The sequence below is a fragment of the Leiobunum rupestre genome, chromosome 8 (genome assembly GCF_980474605.1).
Source record: "Leiobunum rupestre chromosome 8, qqLeiRupe1.1.hap1, whole genome shotgun sequence".
Classification (NCBI taxonomy): Eukaryota; Metazoa; Arthropoda; class Arachnida; order Opiliones; family Sclerosomatidae; genus Leiobunum; species Leiobunum rupestre.
This window is the reverse complement of record NC_143391.1, coordinates 28,013,887-28,028,049: the sequence shown is the minus strand read 5'-3', so window position 1 is coordinate 28,028,049 and position 14,163 is coordinate 28,013,887. Positions and strand designations below refer to the sequence as shown.

Genomic DNA, 14,163 nt, shown 5'->3' with positions numbered 1-14,163 from the left:
GTCGATGGCGCCACGTAATATACATTGGCGAAAAGGGGGTCGGCACTCGCGAACAGCTTCGCCAGATACAATAGTGCCTCCAGTTATTTTCTATCTCTATGGTCGGAGCCGCCCGGGTATCAAAGGGTTTGTAACTCATTGAGTTGGGAATACTAATCTAGAGGTCCAATAAAAACGTTGGATTTCAGTTTTGAAAAATAGGAATACTGCCATCTGCTCCCAAATGACGAGAACACTTTATCATTCTACCCGTGGCGCCGTCTATCTCTCAATGGTTTGTTGTATTATTTCCCGCTTAATCTCTTTAGCTTCCCCAATTCACCTGTCCTTGTCTGTACAATTTTTTACCTCTCCGAGGGGACAAAGTCCCCTAGGAGGGGTTATACAACCACCGTGTCTGTCTGTCTGGCCTGCGAACGCGTTCGCATTTTCGGTGCAAAGTGTAATCACTGCGTACGCAGTTTCTCGAGATCTCTGCGTTCGCAGTTTCTCGAAGGGTTGGCAAAACCACCGTGTGACGGTGAGCGTTAACGGATTCATTTGCGGTTTGGTTTGGATGGTGTTTTTTCGCTCACCGTCGTGACGGTTTGGTGTATTACGTTTTTGTAATGTTTATGCGTAGGTTGTGAGTGTTGAATTTGTTGTATTTGTGTTCTGATGGTTGTGCATGTTGAATCTGTTGTGTTTATATGGGCGTTTTCTCTCCAACTTCTTCTTAATGACTTTGCATCGGGCGGGACTTGAACCCGAGACCTCCTGCTTGACAGGCGGACGTTCTACCACAGAACCACCGACACTTGTTACGCCTTATTGAAAATTAGACCTTCAGCTTTATCGGAAGCGTATTTAATAGAGTACGAAATTTTGGTTTAATTGAAATAGAATTGAAATTGAAATTATTGCATCGAAGAAATTCTAATTTAGCGTTTCTCTATTGATTAAAAACAAATGCGCCACCCAGGTTTCGAACCCAGACCATTTGGCTTGGCAGTCGAGCGCTCTACCACAGAACCACCGATAGCTGCTTAGGTTCACTGAAATTAAGACACGCATCGTAAGCATAATAGGTAATAAAGTCTTTTTTTATTAATAAATTTATGAAGGCCTAATCTGGTTTTTTTACGAATGAAATTTTAAAGGTTAAATCTTGTTTTAGCGCAGTCAGCCGAGATAAGAGGGTTAAAGGGTAGACCCTGTGGGTGGTCCACTTTGTTAGTTTTTTGTTATTTATTTACGGGTATTATTAACGACCTATATATAGTTGTGTTAATTCAAAAACGATAATTTAACGTTTATTGCTTTAAGAGCTGGCGGTTAGTCAAGTGGCTCTCTGTGTTTTGTTGATGGTAAGGTTTTTGCTTCTTGTAAATATATTTGGTGTGGATATTTGGATATCTACGATTTCTAACGCAGTCAATGATTTCCTGGGTGTGCGAGTCATTATATGATATTGGAAATTGGACGGCATTGGTCTTTTTCATGCGGTATGTGTCACAACGTCAACTGGAAGTCTACGAGTGTTGAAATAAAATGAGCGTTAAAGATGCGGCAAGTATTTCGTAAGCGAGAAAAATACAATTACCATCTGTAGATATTTCTTTCATTAAAATTTGCTTAGTATTATATTCAACTGATAAAGATGTACTGTAAAAAGGGTTAAATTCAATTGTGCATTGTTTTAGTAAGTCTAACTCGCTGTTGTAACTACTTAATTTATAATATTCTGAATAAATTAAACTCGATTGTTTCGTCTCAATTATTTAAATTATTATTAATATTTTATACCGGGCAGGGTTTGAACCGATAATACGTTTTTCGTAAATAACTCTGAATTGCGGAGATATCTTTGGGGGTCGTGTCGAGAAATTAATACCACTAGGGACCATTCTTCCGAGGAGAGGTATATTTTGGCTTGTCAACTTGTTTTTATACTGTTCCGCTTAGTTTTTTTATTATCCGTATTATTTCCCGTCTCATCAACCCCTCGCTCCCTATGTTTATTTTTTATCTATATCTCTGTCTTGTGTTGGTAATCTTGTTTTGTATTATTTTGTTCTATGTTTGAATGCTCGGTGTACGTAATATAAGTGCGTACTCAGGAGCTCAATAAGTGTATTTCACTTTCTCTATCCTGACAATAAAGTATTATTATAAATAATACGCGTTTTCCGACAAAAAGATTTTCTTTTCAATAATAATGGGTCATATGATAACGTTTTCTGACTTTTCTCATCATTTTAGAGGAGACGGCACATTCGTAATTTTCAAAAACTTGTTTCGCGGGGAGCAGATTTGATTGGATCTCTAGATTAATATTCCCAACTCAATGGTGTAACCATAGATATAAGAAATGTATATAAAGGTCTAGATAAATTTCGGGGCGTCTAAGCCTAACATAAAATACGGAATTGACACCTAGCAGACACCGAGGAAGGCACGTGACCAAGAGCGCGAGCTCTCTTAGCATATTAGTACTAAGTGCTTGACCTTTCCGCAGGCCGTAGTCTTTAGACACCATCTGTTGGTGACTTTTGGTATAATTTTTAAGCAGGAGACAATGGCTCTCGCGATGATAGCACGAGCTTTTTTACCGATAGATAGCGTCTTATAAGGATAGCCTGCAGAAATTACGCGTTTCTGCTAGCTGTCACCTCCGTATTCACTCCCTTTGAAATATTTTAACTACGGCAACTAATAAACCTGTTTAGCGGCTTTTGCCAAGCCACGGCCAACTCGCGTGGAAGTTTCTAATATATGTTAACCTACGAACAAAAATTATCTCTCGGCGTCAAGCGCCCCTAGCGAAAAATTATTTTTAGTATGGTTTTTCATCGAACCCAACATAAAAACGAGCGTGGTGCTGAACGCCGATAGTTTATAGCGGGAAAATCCTTGTTCATGGAATTTCGGCGAATGGGTTGGCCGCTATTGCACGAGTATCAAAGTTGGACGTGGCCAAACAATGCCTCAAGAAACCATGTCCATATCGTGTCTGCTATTTGCTGACGACATTTTGCAGCTGGCCAAGTCCGCTACAGATCTGCAACATTTATTGGATCACTGCTCAGATTTTGCAATAGCTCAAGCCTTAAAGTTCAGTGCTGAAAAATCAAAAATTCTCATATTTTCAAGAGCGCTTGGAGTGGTCGATACAAACCAACCTACTCAGCAATTTCTACTCCAGAGTATGCAAATTGAGGTTGTTGATGAATATACCTATCTTGGAGTGACCTTCTGCGCTAAGGAAAATTACATGGAGGTCTACGAGAAGAACCTGCTGACCAAAGCTACAAGACTAAGCTGGGCAGTGCGAAACATGGCGGGAAACAGTTACAACAGATATACAGTTACTAGAACCCTTTGGAAATCTGTTGCAGTACCTGTTGTAACATATGCTAATGAAGTGCTCAGTTTATCGAAAGCAACTGTTGCAGCACTAGATACAACACAAAGAAATGTGGGACGCTCAGCACTCTCAGCCAATGCGGCTATAAAGGGAGAGATGGGGTGGAGTGACATGGTGGATTGTGCGAGTAAACTTAAATACCTTGGCCGCCTAATGCTGATGCACCACTCTATGTTGCCTGGTATACTCTTCAGAGCCCTACGTCAAAGAGGTTTTCAAACTCGATTATTCAAGCGTATTGATCAACTTGACCGCATTTATGGAGGTGGTACCAAACGGAACACCGCAACCAATGAACAACAATGGAGCGCTGTCGTAGCAAAGGAAGTCACCAAATCGGCAGAGATGATCTGGCGGAGTGTAGTAAATTCCAAGGTTAGCCTCTCCCTGTATAAGTTAAAACCCAATCCCCAACTGGAAGATTGTTACGATGGCTCTTGGACTAGTGGCCTACTCTTTGATGCCAGGTCTGGAGCTTTACTGACTGGGGAAAGACAGAGTCGTCTCCTAGGTACTCTACCTATGTGCAGGTTATGCAATGCTCCACTTGAAGATCTCTCGCATGTTATACTGTATTGTCCTCACATGGAAATAGATGAAGACGTCTTCATGTGGCGTGTGACTAACCAGAAAACAGATTTGGCTGACATCTTAGGATTCAGTGGCGACCAAACTGATCTCCCAATGCTCAAACATATATTGACTATCTGGAAGAAAGGGACTGGTAGGCGCTGGAAAAATAGCCAAAATTGATTGCCCAGTATTATTTTAAGTGCTGGTAGTTAGTCGCGTCTCCCTCAGTCTGCCTCTCATCACTTTACCAGTTTACTACTTTCCTTAATTTTTTGTTTAATATTTGTTTTCGTTTCTTATCTCTTTTTAAAGAAAAATTAGTGTACTTTTGGGTTTCTTGTTTTTTTTTTGTTTATTTTGTTATTATTATTTTTGTTTTTTTTTCTGCTAATGATTGTGCTCCCGCATTTTCTTGTCGGTGATGCCGCTCCGTTTCGAAGGAGTGTACGTTTGTACGATCAAAAAATAAACCTTTAACCTTTAATGCCCCTGAATTCCAGGGTTGCCAGATTCCAAGCGCTGGATTATCGTATAGAGTTCCGATTTTGATCGTACTAGATTAAGAAGGATCGTACGGCTGACAACAAATCAGTTAAAGGGATCCATCACAGAGGTTGGGGGGTTGAATTAGATCTACTTTTTCATGGGGAAAACGGGGGGAAGGAGGGGTTATCACGCGAGAGTGTACAATTTTTTGAGTGCGAAATTCGGTCCAGTGTGGCGCCACTTTCCGTTTTCGCTTGGGAACGTCTTCGGTGTGTCGATCCGGACAGTGCGCGGCGATAGAGACGATTCACCACATTATTTTTGAATGTCGGGCTGCTAGAGGTCACCGCCATTCGTTTTTGGCGTCGCTTACTGCAGGTGACTTTATCCATTCTGTATCGGGTCTCCGTATGGCCTTTTCTCGACGTGTGTACTCTGCTCCGCGCCTTTGGCATTCGATAACTTTACCGAGTTCAATAGTGTTGGTTTTTGGTTTTTTATTTATCTTCCTATCACTGTTTGTATATGCTTTTGTTGACTAATTCTGTATGATGCACATGGTGTGAAGGCCTACGCTGCCATATACACCAATAAAGTCTTTCTTATTTTTGAAAAACAAAATTGAAAACAAAACAACAACGTTGGCCATTTACACCGTACGCGTGTGCCACTCGATTGTGTTCCTCTAGTAAAAAGTTTTTTGCGGATGTGTTTCAAAGGATTTTTTTCAAGATTATGGAAAATACGGAGTGCACCTGTTCCACAAATTGTTTAAGTGGACGTAAGTGCCCATGTAGGGAAAAAAAATTATTTAAAGATAATAAAAAAACAGTTCGTCCATGGTTAAACCTTTTATGTCGTATACTTTAGCGCACCTTTATGTACGAAAAGCGTGATAAAATATTTTAGAAATATTTCCGATTCGTGGCCCCACCAAACCACAGGAGCGTGTTAGCAAGTGGGAGTCCGGAATCTGGCGGATAACCTTTGCTAAAGATCATTGGTCACCGCAATATTTAGATATATATATATATATATAAAGGTTTCCAATCTAAAGAAAACAGTTTTTACACGTATCATACTTTGGATCGTATTTTATCGTAAGACCTCATTTTTGCCGTACGATCCAGCCTTCGTATCGTATATCGTACCAAGGGTTCGATTATCATAAAAATACGATCCGAATCGTACATCTGGCAACGCTACTGAATGCCAAGTCCGATAAGGGCGCCCTCTTTTCGAAAAGATGAGCGCCTGTAAAGATACCCCACAAGCAATGCGTGCGTCTGAGCTATGGTGATGAAGAATATCTTGAGGGGCTATAAAATGGGATGGGCAAAAGAAATTATATTAACCCTTGTATTATGCAGACGATTACGTAAAAATACAAGAAAATATATTAAAATGTTAATTTGTTGAAATTTTATACTGTTATCAAAAATTAAAAACTGAAAGCGTTAAAGTGTGTTATCATTCATTCGGAAATTCAGATAGATCTCTCATAATTGTATGAAAACGATAATGAAGATAGGCACCATGACATTTTTTTTGATGAAAGTGTGTTTCTCACTCTAAATTTAACGCGATTGCAGAAAAAAAAAGAACTAAGAAAATTATTTTAGAGGGAAGTGTTAGAGATTCGGAGGTATTCACGAGACAAAAATGTTATCAAAAACCAGTCATCAGCAGACAAAACGGCAAAGATTATTAAATTTTACAGGCTCGAACAATACTATTAAGTTCTAATATCTAACCAGTATGACGTTGCTAATCAAAAGGACATTTTACAAACGCAGGCTCCTAGGTATAAGGTGCATAGTGATTTTTCTTCAAGGATTTTCTTATCAGCTAGGAGAATATCCCAACGCACATCGAACGATATTGTTGTTCCTCTTTTTGTTTTCAAGAAATTCCGTGTAATTTCGCATTGCTCAACAGAAATTTGGAAACACTTTAGTCGCTTGACATAACGATTTTGAAAATATGTGTTCAAGAGCGATTTAAGAGGAGACTTATTCACTTTCCGTTACCATTACCTAGCGAACTGGTATGACCTTCGTTTTCTTTTAGGGGTCATCTAAGGGATGTCCATACATTTCTTTTGGTGGCAGCTTACACACAAACACCTGAACGCAATTTCCAAGGTACATGGATAAGCATCAAGCATGGTTATGAAAAAGAATTGAATTGTTCGAAATAGTGAACCATGTTTTATCCCACTTTCTCATGTACATAGTTTAAAATTTATCGTTTTCTAGATCGATCATACGTTTTTCCATAATTTAAAACGCTATCTGCGACACAATTTCAGTGGAACCCACTTTTGTATAGGTTATGTCGAAAGTTTCATGACGAAAATTGAACGATAATGGGATAAAATGATGCGGTGTACGGGAGATAAGTATGTTTAGTAAGTGGCATGAAAGGCTTGCAATCCACAAATATTAGTTCATCCGAAAGTGGGGAATTGGGGATAAGTATAACCCTATTTCAGAACACCGGTAATATCTATAAAAACTAAATGAATTAATTAAAAATTGACGACTAGTTTCGCCGATCCGTTCGGACGCTTCATCAGGTTTGTTAATATCGCTCATCTCAATCCTTTATTCTTTTTCAATTCTTATACTGTATATCTTAATAATTATATTAAGGGCATTAACCCTTTAAAACATGTTTGGAAAAGGAAAGATGTTTTCTCCTCAAGTGCGAACCCGGCTTGAATTAAGAGTATGTCGGGCTAAACTTATTTTTCTGATGCAATTAATAAGATCGATAAAGAGCTTATCTAAAGTCATTTTAGGAAAGGAATCCCAGATAAAGTATCCAGCCCTTTACAAGCAGGGACTATATAAACTCGCAACGACGGATCTTGTCACTCGTATTACGAACCAGAAACAGACAGCTGAGGTAAGTTCGGCCGTTTTAAATAACTCGCGTATTACACATTATTAAAAATATTCAAGAATGAGCGCTAAATTTTTCAATGGCGCTTTTGTGAAGTTCGAAAAGCCTTTACATTTTCCAACCTTATTTACCTACGTAGTTGAATATACATCTGCGCTCGTTTTCTAACAAGAGTGCGGCACAAGGCTAAGCAACGTCTACTATATTTAACACATTTTATACATTATAAATCTCGACAGGCAGCTGTTTGTAGAAAAATTGGATAAAACATCGAGATTAATAAATTTATTTATTCGACTCTCGCCAGCCTGAACGAATGCGATGATAAACATGAAACAATTCAAATATTTCTACGTCTTGGTCATTCTGCTGGCCGAATCGGTTCTGAGCCAAGACCCCGTACAGTGCGCCGAAATACAGGAAACGGAAAAGATCGACTGCCTTCCCGCCACAGACTCTCCCTCCGCGACGGACTGCGCGGCCAGAAAATGTTGCTGGAAGGGGTCCGAAGACAATGTCAAGGTTCCATCATGTTTTTATCCGCCCAAATATCCCGGATATAAAGTAAGTGTAAAAATGGAACAAGAAAGCGGCATCCTCGCCAATTGCCAACTGAGTGAACGGACGAATCATTCGGGGTTCCCCGGTGACGCCGAGAAAATTCGATTAACCGTCGAATACCTGACCGCGGACATGTTGCGAATTAGGGTAAGCCTTCTCTTTCGACACGGCACATATTTATTTGTTTTTCAAAGGATGGAATAAAGCTATTTTCACTATTTTGTAGTTGACGGATCCCGATAAGAAACGTTTCGAGCCTCCAATTCCTGAAATCCCCAGGTTTCCCACAGTTACGAAAAATGTTCCACGGAGCTACGAGGTTATTTTGGGCTCAAATCCCCTTAGCATCAAAGTTATCAGAAAATCAACCAATGAAACAATGTACGCGTGGAAATTAATTAGCGTATTATAGAAATGGCAATTAATGTTGCTTTAAACTAGACTAACCACTTCTTTAATAGTTTCGACACAAGCGTCGGGACTTTGTCGTTAGCTGATCAATACTTGGAAATTTCAACTCGTTTATCAACGAACTACCTGTACGGAATCGGAGAGCACAGTACTGGTGCTGGAATCATGCGTGGTGGTGTGAAGCAAACATATCCCTTGTTCAATCGTGGGGAATTGGTTCGAGCAGTAAGAGTCTTTTAATTTCGTAAAATATATAGCCTTGAATAACATGATACCCGTACATTGCAGCTTGTGTTAGATATCCTAGTTCAATTTTGGGATGCGAAACTTTCACTTACCCTTGTTAGATATTTTCACGAACTCGTGAAAATGCGTAAATGCGAATGCCCACGCCTCTCAACGACATTGTAAAGAGACGAAAAAATTCCCGTGTACGCATTTTCACGAGTTGCCGAAGCTGTCTATTAAAAATATCGTTAGGCCTTATCATTTAATAGAGGGTACATATCAAAGCTATGTCTTTTAGTTTTACTACTAAAACAGCTTTGTACACTTCATTCATAAATGTATCATTTATTTCGTGTGACTTTGTGTCTCGCAGGGGCACCCTGGTTTTAATCTATACGGATCTCACCCGGTCTTCGTCAATCTAGAGAAGGATGGCCAAGCGCATGGTGTCTTTCTATTAAACAGCGCTGCTATGGGTAGACGAACATATCACTGGCTTAAAATAAGTCGATTCTGAGAGGAAGTGGGTTAAATTCCGTTATCCTATCTTGTGAAGAATCAGGTCGTTTTGCCTTAAGCTTAATAGAGTGCGAGAGAAGCTGACGGAACAGACGACATTATATTGTAGGGTATGTGAATCTTCACAAGATAGGGGGAATGATATTTTCACCCACTGACTTTTGGACTTGACCTATTAAAGGGACTTTCAAGTGAGAGCTGTAGGTGGGTTGAAGTCCATTTAAAATACGTCATTCGGTCGCCGTTCGTCGCATTTACAAAGTTACACTCTGATGACGTTTCAGTGACGTTTTTTTAATAGAATTCCAGCCCCTCACACCTCCCTTGAAAATTCCTTTAAGTAGCGGTAAAAAATGTCTTCCTTGGGAAATAATTTGAGGGTCTTTCCGCAGATATCGTCACTTACGAAAGCCCTCTTTTAACATACCGAGCAATTGGTGGAATCTTCGATTTCTTTATTTTCTTGGGACCCCAACCTGACTCCGTTGTCGCTCAGTACACCAGCATCATTGGTCGACCATTTTTCCCACCGTACTGGTCTCTGGGCTTCCACCTATGTCGTTACGAATACAATTCCACAGCTGAGACGAGGAGGGTTTGGAAGCAGAATGTCGATGCTGGACTCTATTTTGTAAGGTCAATTTGCTGACACAAAACTGGAAACCAATTTAAATGCGTGTTTTCCATTTAGGAAGGACAATGGAGTGATATTGATTACATGGAAGATCGCAAATGCTTCACTTACGATAAAGTTCGTTACGCCGGTCTACCGGAACTGGTACAAGAAATCCATGACGCTGATATGCATTATATGATGATAACGGTAAGTTAACGTTGCGCAGAAACGTGCGTAGAAAATCTTGTTGAAAATTATTATGTATTTTCTAGGACCCTGGACTAGACGCCACCACTGCACCGGGAACGTATTTACCAACGGATGAAGCCAGGCAACTCGACTTATTAATCAAAGACGCCAACGGAGACGTTCTAGAAGCACTGGTAAATTAAGTGGGACTCTAGAAGGTACTTCTTCTATTCTCAACGTACTTTATCCATTTCCGTAGGTCTGGCAACCAAGAACGGTTTTCGTCGATTTCAGCAACCCAAAGGCGGAAGATTATTGGATCCGTCAATTCAAAAGATTGCACGATGAAGTACCTTACGACGGATCTTGGATCGTAAGTTATCAGTACAGCTTTCTATCACCGACTAACTTTTAAAATCTGATAACCTACTACTTAGGACATGAACGAACCGTACAGCTTTATCAATGGATCCCACAAAGGATGTCCCGAAGGCAATTCCTTCGACTATCCACCTTACGTCCCTGGTAAAGACATTCTTTTCAACGGCACCATCTGCCTGAGCGCGAAACAGTACATTGGCGAACACTATTACGCCCATAACTTGTACGGCTTCCAGGAAGGGATCTACACAAACAAGTACGTGCTTTTTCACTTGTTGGACTGATAATGTTGACGAAATTCAACACTGGGGAGCTTACAAACACGTTATTCTCGCAGGGCAATGGCACTGATTATTAAGAAGCGCCCCTTCATTCTTTCTCGATCGACATTTCCCGGTTACGGTAAATACGGAGCTCATTGGTTGGGCGACGTTTATTCTCGCTGGGAGTACATGGCAGACTCCGTCGAAAGTAAGAGTAATTTTCTTTTATGAGAGCGCAAGCCGTAAGATTAAACCTAACTTTATCGACGCAGGAATGATCAGTTTCAACCTTTACGGAGTGTCCATGATTGGCACCGATATTTGTGGATTTACTGGAAATACCACCTTCGAGCTTTGCATGCGATGGACCGCTCTTGGAGCATTTTACCCCTTCTCTAGAAATCACAACGACCGAGACACCATCGTAAGTTCGTTCGACATCCAAGCACATATTCGAACCAAAACTAATTGGGGTTCCTTAACGAATACAAGGCACAAGATCCGGTCTCAATGGGTCCCCAAATGATCGCTCTGCACACGAAAGTTTTCCAAACCCGTTACTATCTCCTGCCTCATCTGTATACTTTACTTTACCACAGTCACGCCGACGGAATCCCAACAATTAGACATCTCGCTTTCGAGTATGTTTGCGCCAAATGTTCAACGTACGTTTACATTTGTAAAGATTTATACAATTTTTCTATAAAATTTCTAGGTACCCTACAGACTCAAAGACGTACAAAATAAAGAACACTTTCCTCTGGGGAAGGTCTCTCTTGTTTATTCCCGTATTGGAAGAAGTACGTTTTTAAAGAAATATATAATGAATAGGAGACTTTTTGTTAACATTGACGTGTCAACAGGGAAAGACCAACGTGACGGCGTACATCCCTAAGGGTGTCTGGTACGACTATTACAGTGGGGATACCATCCAGAACACCGGCTCTGAAATCACCTTCGACGCCCCCATCGATAAGATTAACATTCTAATTAAAGGAGGCAACGTTATCCCCGCACAAGATGCCGCTACAAGAATCGCCAATAGGTAATTGATTTTGTTGTCCTTGCGTTACTCATGGGAAATATCAATACTTAGCAATTTATTTTCCAGCCGAAAGAACAAGTTCACTTTACATGTCGCACTGGACGAAAATGGCGAAGCCAAGGGAGATTTGTATTGGGATGACGGCGACGCAATTGGTAATATTTTTTTTTAAATTATAATAGTTGTTGCCTAAAATTAAAATAGAATATGGAATATTTTTTGTTTTATAAAACCAAATATACAAAAGCTGTTCGGGTCTGAGAAGACCGAAAGCCAGCGAGATATTGTATTCAAATAGATAGTTCCTCGCGTCATGGAACATTAGACGATAGTTTGCTGATTAAACGTTTTTCTGGTATTTCAGACAGCGTTACCGGGTCAAAATACAATTTTATTACTTTCGACGTTCGTAACGTAAGTGTAGATTACGATTCAACCAAAAGTAAATAGATATGTTTATAAAAATAGACATGTTTACGTCTATTTACTTTTGATCCTACGTAATACTACGAGGTGATTAATATTAATTTGGCCCCGTTTTATCTCCGTAGCATACCTTGAATATTCGTGTTGTAAATAAAGGTTACGAAACGGAGATGCTCTTGCAGAAGGTTCTGGTTCTCGGAGTTCAGAATCCGGTTTCGTACGCGATGCTGAATCGAACCAGGGTTCACTACAGTTACGATCTACAAAGCAAGGTAAATTGCGTTTTCAAAATGACTAAATTTGAACCTATTTACTTACTTTTCTCCAATGTCATTTTATAGGCTCTTAAATTTGATTTAAACGCTGGTCGTTCGCTTCTCGAAGATAGTACTCTGACATGGTACGAATAAGTGAAATGGTATATATGTTATTTACGAGCAAATCGTGATATAGTCAAATCGTATTTTTCATTGACGCGCATTTTCACCCGTTGTTAAGTTTGTAAATAAATTGTTAATTTTAAAGAAATAACGTAGTCTCTATATTTCACGACTATCAATATATAATGGAGGGCAGGATGGGAATTTACAATCCAAAATAGGTTCAGAAAAATTAAAATATCGTGGACCGTCCTTGTCAACAACAATAATAATTAACTTTCAGGGGGAACGTTAGTTAATTGCGAGCGGCTACCAAAAGCGTGGCGTAATCCATTAATTAGCAAATAAAGCTCTCTGTATTTAAAAAAAAAACTGCCGTCAGTTCAGTAGCAAATATAGAAATGACACTAATTAGGAGGATACTTTTCGCTTGTACTGGAACAAAAGGTCGAAAAATGTGTACACATTTTACGCTTAATGAAACTATTTGCTTGTTCTGATGGTGATAATTACTCTACACCGTGAACTATTCGTGGGGCTACACTTTTTACTCCCCCTTAAAAGGATAGGAAATGGAGTAAACTGATAAAATTGTCTGCTTATCCAGAATTTATCTACTAAAATGACCACATGCAGCCATTTTGGGAAAATCTATCTACCCAGACTCGAACTATTCGCCATGGCCGCGTCAAAATTCTGAGAAGGAGTTCTTCTCTTGAGAAGAGTTCTTCGTGAGAATTTTTCTCCCCGTGAGAATTCGCTAAAATTCGTCAAATGTAAAAAGACTTCTAAAGATGGCGGCTTACGAAGTTACGATAATCCCACGAACTTAGTAAACTAAGCCTTTGACAATAAATATTATTTTTAGACGATTTCACGACAATATATGAAGGAAGGAAAGATTTTATTTATAATTTGAAATTAAAGGTTTCGTAGGAAATTAACTAACCATTCTATATTCTCTGAAATTAATTTTCGTCCACAAAAATATCATAATGTTTATTTTCAAGTAAACTTATTAGAATATTAGCTGCCATTTTTATTTGTATTTTAAAAGAGAACTCGTGAGAAGAGATGACGTCACTTCCTGTGAGAAGGACCGTCAAAATTTTGAGAAGTGAGAATTCTCACTATCAAGGGAAGAATTCTTAGAATTTTGACGTGCCCCATGCAAGAATCGGAGTAAAATGACGTCGTAGAGTTACTGTTCTTAACAGTGCGGTTTTAAAATCTTCGTAGGCCCTGGGCCCTAACAATAGGCGTCGAGCTTAGAAAATATGGCGCCATCTACTTTAATACCTGTCCACTAAATGTGTGAAGAAATAGCAGACGACTTTTGAATATGAATGTTCTTTAACTGAAACTTTCAGCTTTTATATCGAGATAATTTTGAATGAGCAGACAGCTATCACGCATCACTGGGCCTAGTGAACATTGTATAAAACGGCCCTGTCAGAAGTGCTGCCCCCATGGGCACCCGCCAAGGGCGTATTTAAGGGGGGGGGGGTCAAAACCCCCCGAAATGCCTAATAAAAATCAGTGAAACTTCCGTCAGCACCCCCCCTTGAAATTTTCCGCCAAAATCCCCCTGAAATAAAATCCTGGATACGCCCTTGGAACCCGCAGAAGGGAAAATACCCCCACTTATATGGGCACTAATCCCCCTTTTGACTAATTTTTAAGACTTCCCCCTTTGAAAACTTCCTGCGGGTCTTCCCTTGTTGCCCCCTACCGACCGAATTTTAAATTGAACGTTTGAAAGTGTCTGCTTA

General features: G+C 39.7%; 1 protein-coding gene across 1 annotated transcript; it reads left to right on the top strand.

Moving 5' to 3' along the window:
* The first annotated feature begins 7,268 nt into the window (after nt 1-7,268).
* On the top strand, nt 7,269-12,542 carry LOC149932992 (lysosomal alpha-glucosidase-like). The gene is made up of 19 exons (XM_090156050.1): nt 7,269-7,375; nt 7,680-8,080; nt 8,160-8,314; nt 8,395-8,569; nt 8,946-9,048; nt 9,484-9,722; nt 9,783-9,914; nt 9,980-10,090; nt 10,156-10,269; nt 10,334-10,533; nt 10,615-10,748; nt 10,813-10,964; nt 11,033-11,181; nt 11,256-11,340; nt 11,404-11,585; nt 11,652-11,740; nt 11,950-11,999; nt 12,137-12,283; nt 12,353-12,542. The coding sequence occupies exons 2-19, from the start codon at nt 7,694-7,696 to the stop codon at nt 12,419-12,421; spliced, it is 2,673 nt and encodes an 890-aa protein (XP_090012176.1). The 5' UTR covers nt 7,269-7,375; nt 7,680-7,693; the 3' UTR covers nt 12,422-12,542.
* The last annotated feature ends 1,621 nt before the right edge of the window (nt 12,543-14,163 follow it).

What these genes read in the sequence shown, in the direction of transcription:
- LOC149932992 (XM_090156050.1), top strand. Translation starts at nt 7,694, where the DNA reads ATGATAAACATGAAACAATTCAAATATTTCTACGTCTTGGTCATTCTG. An exon ending in AAATCAACCAATGAAACAAT is followed by an intron (nt 8,315 to 8,394) that starts GTACGCGTGGAA and finishes CTTCTTTAATAG; the next exon opens with TTTCGACACAAGCGTCGGGA. An exon ending in TCGATGCTGGACTCTATTTT is followed by an intron (nt 9,723 to 9,782) that starts GTAAGGTCAATT and finishes TTTTCCATTTAG; the next exon opens with GAAGGACAATGGAGTGATAT.